We start from the raw sequence: 7,212 nt of genomic DNA on the forward strand, positions 1-7,212 counted from the left end.
ATTCAGTTCATAGCAGAATTTTAAAAATATTATTAAAATAATCATTTAAATTACCACAAACTATATTTATCTGTTATATTATTTACGACATTTTATGTAGAACCCTATTATGAATCTTATGCCATATTAAATTTTTAGCCAACCCTCAAACAAGCTTAATCATTCAATGCTTTAACCACTTTAAGAGAAAAGAATCATTAACCTGTAGGGTTCATTGCATGTAAATTAATGTAATTTACGAAATGATTAAACTTTGTTTTTATGTTAATTAAAAGAACAAATAAAAACAAATAGAATCAAAATGTAAATTAAGCTGTAGGCTAACTCTAAACTTGTCAAACAATACACATAAAAAAATGTTTAAAAACACTTCATAACATAACTGTCTCAGTTTTCTGGAAAACCGTTATTGCTCATTATTATTTACTTACTTAAAGTTTTTTGATTCTGTATTACAAGCAAAGCTAGTGTAGCCTATATATAAACACATTAAATAAACAGTAGGTTACTTCAAATTCATGCCATGACTGGATGTGTTTGACTCCTCAACTGTGGGTGTCGCTGTGCGTTAAAGCAACAAGAAGATTTACTGCCGAGGAAACAACGAACACGAGAATATAAACGGGATTTATATATAAATCAATCCATTAAAGTCTTAGTCTCCAGCAGTAATCTGGCGCGTGTCGTTGCTAAAGAGGTGAGTCTATGCTTTACATGTCCGGTTAAAGACAATCTGAGAATATATAATGCAACAGCAGAAAGCCATAAACAATGGCATCCATGTTTCTTTGTTTGTACGTGACGTTACATTTGATAACATTTTAGATCACACTTTTTTTTCCTTTTTTTTTTCAAAAGTTTTATTTCAAAAGTGGTTGACTTGGGCTTCAGCATCTGCAGGAATGACGTCAAACAAATCAGTACAAATATAAACTTGCAGCATTATTTTGGATTTTTGTGTTGTCCCTCATTGTATTGGACGTTAAATTACATGTTGAAGATATTGTGTAATCCTCAATATCGTATGAATGTAATTGTTCAAAGACTTACAGACTTTGCGTGGGTCTAAAATAGAATAGAAATACGAAGTTCAGGAGAAATCCTATTTCCTTAACTTCCTACTATGATTCCTCTACTTAATATTTTAGACCAACTACATTTTTTATGCAGTAAACGAGCAACAATAAAGCTTGTGTAAAAATATAATTAAAGCAGTTTTATATAATTAATTTAATACAATTAAATCGTGGTTTAAGATGGCAATGGCAAAATAAATATTTAATTTTAGCCATACACAACTTTCCATATCATTACAGGCTGAATTCAGTTCACCGCAAATATGAAAAAGGTTTATATAATATATTTATACAAGTTCATTTTTAAAATCAGTATATCCCTGTTTTGAACAAAGAGCCATACTCCAAGGAGAGTTGCATGTCTTTAGTACTTTCCCTTGTCTTACGTCACATCTGAAATCTATAACGGGTTAGACAGAATTCAGTGTCATACACCCTCCATATCAGCACTGAACAGTGAACACACTTTGCACGGTAAGACAAGAGTTGTGCAATATGCACATACATTGACATTTTCTTTTCATTTTGTTAGTACATGTAATATTTGTCTTGAATCCACCTCTGCTCAACTAACCTTTTTAAGTTTTCTATTTTATTTTGCAATATAGTTAATCTGTTTTGTGTGTTTTCATTTCAGAAATGTCTCTAGTCAAGCAGAATTTCCACCCGAATAATGAGGCAAACATCAATAAACTGATCAACCTCAAACTGACGGCTTCATATGTGTATCTCTCCCTGGTCTGTTCACAAACATTGGCTTTAGCTGTTTTGTTTTGTATAATTTATTTAGTTTTACTTATGAAATGCACAGAAATACACTTGAACATTAAATAATTGCTGACATTAAACATTTTATGTTAAAAGTGCATTGTGCACATGCTCTACAATATTTTTTGAATAATAATGGAATATTTGAGTGTTTAGAATTGAATATTCTATACGTACTGATGCTGAAATAAAATTGTTCATGTACAAATAATTGACCCCTGCATGTCTATTTAGACCGTAACACTAATACAGTCTCTGTGTCTCATTATAGGGAGTTTATTTTGACCGAGACGATGTGGCTCTGCCCAACTTCTCAAAGTTTTTCCTAGAGCGTTCACTGAAGGAGAGGGATCAGGTGGAGCGCCTGCTGGAGTATCAAAACACAAGAGGAGGAAGAATCATTCTCCAGACCATTGTGGTGAGTGGGTTTTAGAAGAATAGTTCACCTAAAAATGGGAATTGTCGTCCATTTACTCCCCCTCATGCCATTCTATACCCGTGTGACACTTGTGCAGCACAAAAGGAAATGTTTGGTAGAAAACTCAGGTTTATGCTGAAGACAAAGCTCCATAAAATATCAGAAAAATAATACATATGACAATCTGCTAAAGCTACAACTGTAGATATCTCTTATACAAAAGTAGATCGCACACTGAAACCCTGTATTTCCACATAGCATACATTTAAAAAGAATCCTTTTTACATAAATGATATACTTTCAAAACTATATATTTAAGAACTGAATGGAATGTTTGTTGAAAGTGAGTGGAATTTACTGTTGTAAATATATCACTTTCCCAATTACAGTTGATGTAGCCATCTTAAGTCAATGTACTTTCAGTACATGTATCAATATATTTATTATGTAACATTTACAATGTTACACATTGATTAAAACAAAGGTTTAAAATGTACCTTAAAGAAATAGTTCATTTGACAATATTAAGTGTGAAGAAACATAAGTGTGTTGTAACTGCAAGTTTGCATTCTCGTTTTTTTTTTTTTTTTTTTGTGAAAGTATAGTAATAAAAAAAAATATATTTTTAAAGTTTTAAGTGCTTTACAAGTGAATTTTCAATAGAATTAAGCACACTTACTTTTCACAAGGCTGGTGTCATTGCCATAAAAATCCATTTTTATCTGTCTTCCTATCACTTATCAGAAGCCCAGTCGTGATGATTGGAAAGGAGGTATGGATGCTATCAGTTTTTCTCTGGACCATCAGAAATCTCTTAACCAATCCCTGCTGGAGATCCATGAAGCAGCTGGAAAAAACTCTGACCCTCATGTGAGTAGCATAAAAGAAATGCAACTGAAACTGTATCCCCTTTCTCATTTGTTTTGTGTGTTTTCCAATATAATTGCTTGTTGTTTTTGAATAACAGTGAAAATTGTTTCCCCCATCATACTGTTCCAGCTGTGTGATTTCCTAGAGAGCAACTTCTTTACTGACAGTCACGACACCATTAAGATGCTGGGTGACTACGCTGGCAGCCTCAGTCGCCTCATCTCTTCTGACCCGCACGGCAAAATGGGAGAGTACCTGTTTGACAAGCACACTCTTTGATTCGCTTGCATCTGAGTTTTGTTGCCAGCATTCCGTTAAACAATATGTGCATTGGTGAAGGAGTTTAAGGATTTTTGCACAACCCTTTCGTTTCATGGTTTTCACCTTTCAAGAGATATTTTGGTAAGAACCACCCAGTGTTTTGCCACCACAATTTGAAGTACTTTTAATCTATTTAAAATGTGCTAGTCCAAACATTGGTACCCTTGAGTTCAAGCCTTAACTACCCCATGTATGTTTACAGAATTGTATATGTGCTAGTGTAAAGTCATATCTTACCAAAGACCAGCCTGTGGCTCCTGTAGGTTTTTCAGGAAGGGTTTAGTACAGTGTACCACTGAAAAAAAATGTTTATATGTACGTATTGTACTCCAGAAACTTTAGTTGCTATGAATTTGTTATACCTCAAACATGGTGCTTAATGTCAATATACAGTAGCAACAACAATAAATCAAGCATTCCAAAAACATTTTTCGCTTTTTTTTTTTTCTTGGACCTTTAATGTGGCCTCCTTACAGTATTTATTTTTATAGAGCATGCAGCTCACTTGTAAAGATGCATTTGTATAATCAAATTGAGCAAATCATTGACAGATTGCAGAGTAACTTGACACATTGGATCTTGCTGTCCTGCTCATAAACTTGTGAAATGCCGTCCCTTGTCAAAATGGGGAGCCTTCGTAAGGGGATTGTCATTTATTTTTTAATTAAATCGAGAGGTAAATTCAGAATTTGAGAATCTGTTAAAAGCAAATTATAAATTTATGTAATCCTTTTAAGATATTGAGCTCTATATATATATATATATATTTTTTTTTTTTTTTTTTTAATTGGATTGCATTAAACCTGCTCTTTAAAGTGCTGACAGTGAGGAAAAACTGCTCTTCTTATTTGACACCACACACATCCTTGCACATGGACGCGGCTGAACACACCAGTTGTTTTAACTGACGCTAAAGGCAGTTATGCATTAGGCAGCTAAAATGTGTCAGCCACAGAGATAAGGACTTTGAAACCGCTGACTCATTATGTGTGTTGTTTGGATATAAAAAAAGTATCCAGTGGCGTTCTTGTGCTTGAATGTTTTCTGTGTGGTTTATGTTCTCAAAACCACTGAGCAACAATTTATTTCTATGATTAATAGTTACATAGACCTAACTGAAAAAGTGAAATTGTAAAATACTAGTTTTATAATAAAATTCATTTGTATAGCACTGTTTAACCAGGTACAACAACCGAGAGAGATCTAAAATACATTTTTGTCATAGTACAGTAGATATAGAATGAGACCCAAAACAAAGTGGAAAACACAACTTATTTAAGAGCTTTACTCTGTAAAGCCTGAAATTTGTTTTATGGTTTAGACAAAAAAAAATGTGTTTGTTTTTTAAGTATCAGTTTTGATACAGCAGGCTTTTATGGTCCATATACAGTGGGGCAAAAAAGTATTTAGTCAGCCACCAATTGTGCAAGTTCTCCCACTTAAAAATATGAGAGAGGCCTGTAATTTTCATCATAGGTATACCTCAACTATGAGAGACAAAATGAGAAAAAAAAATCCAGAAAATCACATTGTAGGATTTTTAAAGAATGAATTGGTAAATTCCTCGGTAAAATAAGTATTTGGTCACCTACAAACAAGCAAGATTTTTGGCTCTCACAGACCTGTAACTTCTTCTTTAAAGGGGTCATATAATGGTACATGCACTTTTACAAGTTGATTGTACTGAAATGTGTGTTAGCAGTGCCTGTACACAACCATCATAAAATGATAAAAATCCATCCAGTGTTTTTTTTTAATCTCCTTATTTGTTTTACCCCGTATCAAATCAAGCCGCTCGACCGTGTGACGTCACACGGTCGGACGCCTCCCACGATGGTTGATTGACAGCAGTGTTTCAACACAGACCCGCCTTGCTCGTGAGCGAGCTGTCAATCATAGTCCGCGTCATTGTTGATATACGCTGGAGCTGTCTATGAGCAGAATGGCGTCCTAAGCGATTGTGGTGTTCTGTTCTCGGTGCAATAATGAACACAGCAGTCATTTTGATGTTCCTAAGTCCGAACCGCTGAAGACACAGTGGCTGAGTTTTGCTTTTGAAGGAATATTCCCCACGAGCAACGTCAATGTTTTCATGTTTGCGCGAATCATTTTTCACCAGACTGCTTTATAAATGAAGGTCAGTATAAAGCTGGTTTTGCTAAGAAGCTGCTCCTGAAAAAGAATCGGTACCAACTATTCGTGTTCCTGCTGAACCTCCAGAAGAAGTGAGTGTAACGCTTAATTAACCTTTATATTAATCTTTATATTAATCTTTGCAAATCGCTAGCACGCTTCACCATGTATGTGGCTAATGTTTACATTCAGGGTACATACATGTTTTCTATTCTGACGTTCTCAATATAATTAATAATCCCAGGTTTATAATGAACAAAACGTTATGGTTATTGTGTTATTACAAACTGTGTACACAGGTATTAAAGTTAACATGATAACACTACACTAAGCTTACTTTTGTAGATGGTTTATAACGGTGTCTGTTAAGAAGTAATGTAAAAAATTTAAATAAATAAAAAACAGTTATAACTGCATGAAAATTAATGGTAACACAATACCTGCAAAATACTGTTTACATCCTGCAAATGCATATGATCCAAGACTATAAATACTCTAATTGATGTTTTTCAATATTATGCCAGAATAAGTTATGTTATCTGTTACCTGTTCCGGGTCCGACTCCGGTTCGAATTGATACGATTGCACAGTATCCTCAGAGACTCCCGCTGCCATTCTTCAAAATATACCCTCAACTGTTGTCAAGGCAACACTCCACGTGTGTTGTGTCAAAAACGCCCCACAGAACAGAGGGGCGGGGCGAGCAAAGCTCATTAGCATTTAAAAACACACGCACTAAAACGGTGTGCTGAAAACAGAGCTGTTTTTGAGCAGGTAAAATGAGTGTTTTCTTACAATACTAATGAGAATTTTTAATTAAAGTATATTACAAACTTTCAATTTAGACCCTAAAGAATCATATTAGCTTGTACAAAAATGGCATTATATGACCCCTTTAAGAGGCTCCTCTGTCCTCCACTCGTTACCTGTATTAATGGCATCTGTTTGAACTCGTTATCAGTATAAAAGACACCTGCCCACAACCTCAAACAGTCCAACTCCAAACTCCACCATGGCCAAGACCAAAGAGCTGTCAAAGGACACCAGAAACAAAATTGTAGACCTGCACCAGGCTGGGAAGACTGAATCTGCAATAGGTAAGCAGCTTGGTGTGAAGAAATCAACTGTGGGAGCAATTATTAGAAAATGGAAGACATACAAGACCACTGATAATCTCCTCGATCTGGGGCTCCACGCAAGATCTCACCCGTGGTCAAAATGATCACAAGAACTGTGAGCAAAAATCCCAGAATCACACGGGGGGACCTAGTGAATGACCTGCAGAGAGCTGGGACCAAAGTAACAAAGGCTACCATCAGTAACACACTGCGACTCAAATCCTGCAGTGCCAGACGTGTCCCCTGCTTAAGCCAGTACATGTCCGGGCCCGTCTGAAGTTTGCTAGAGAGCATTTGGATGATCATATGGTCAGATGAAACCAAAATATAACTTTTTGGTAAAAACTCAACTTGTCGTGTTTGGAGGAGAAAGAATGCTGAGTTGCATCCAAAGAACACCATACCTACTGTGAAGCATGGGGGTGGAAACATCATGCTTTGGGGCTGTTTTTCTGCAAAGGGACCAGGACGACTGATCCGTGTAAACGAAAGAATGAATGGGGCCATG

At 35.5% G+C, this 7,212-nt stretch overlaps 1 protein-coding gene across 2 annotated transcripts; it reads left to right on the forward strand.

Annotated features, from left to right (window-relative positions):
* Positions 1–545: 545 nt before the first annotated feature.
* zgc:56095 (Ferritin, lower subunit-like) lies at positions 546–3,880 on the forward strand. 2 transcript variants are annotated; one of them, XM_058765201.1, is made up of 5 exons: positions 546–697; positions 1,714–1,814; positions 2,116–2,262; positions 3,007–3,132; positions 3,262–3,880. In XM_058765201.1, exons 2-5 carry the CDS (start codon positions 1,716–1,718, stop codon positions 3,409–3,411), a joined length of 522 nt encoding a protein of 173 aa, XP_058621184.1. In that variant the 5' UTR covers positions 546–697; positions 1,714–1,715; the 3' UTR covers positions 3,412–3,880. The 2 variants fall into 2 exon arrangements, with proteins under 2 accessions (XP_058621184.1, XP_058621185.1); XM_058765202.1 differs by lacking the exon at positions 546–697 and adding an exon at positions 1,527–1,550.
* The last annotated feature ends 3,332 nt before the right edge of the window (positions 3,881–7,212 follow it).

The sequence above is a fragment of the Onychostoma macrolepis genome, chromosome 24 (assembly GCF_012432095.1).
Source record: "Onychostoma macrolepis isolate SWU-2019 chromosome 24, ASM1243209v1, whole genome shotgun sequence".
In the NCBI taxonomy this organism is placed as follows: Eukaryota; Metazoa; Chordata; class Actinopteri; order Cypriniformes; family Cyprinidae; genus Onychostoma; species Onychostoma macrolepis.

What these genes read in the sequence shown, in the direction of transcription:
- zgc:56095 (XM_058765201.1), top strand. Translation starts at nt 1,716, where the DNA reads ATGTCTCTAGTCAAGCAGAATTTCCACCCGAATAATGAGGCAAACATC. An exon ending in TCATTCTCCAGACCATTGTG is followed by an intron (nt 2,263 to 3,006) that starts GTGAGTGGGTTT and finishes ATCACTTATCAG; the next exon opens with AAGCCCAGTCGTGATGATTG. An exon ending in GAAAAAACTCTGACCCTCAT is followed by an intron (nt 3,133 to 3,261) that starts GTGAGTAGCATA and finishes ATACTGTTCCAG; the next exon opens with CTGTGTGATTTCCTAGAGAG.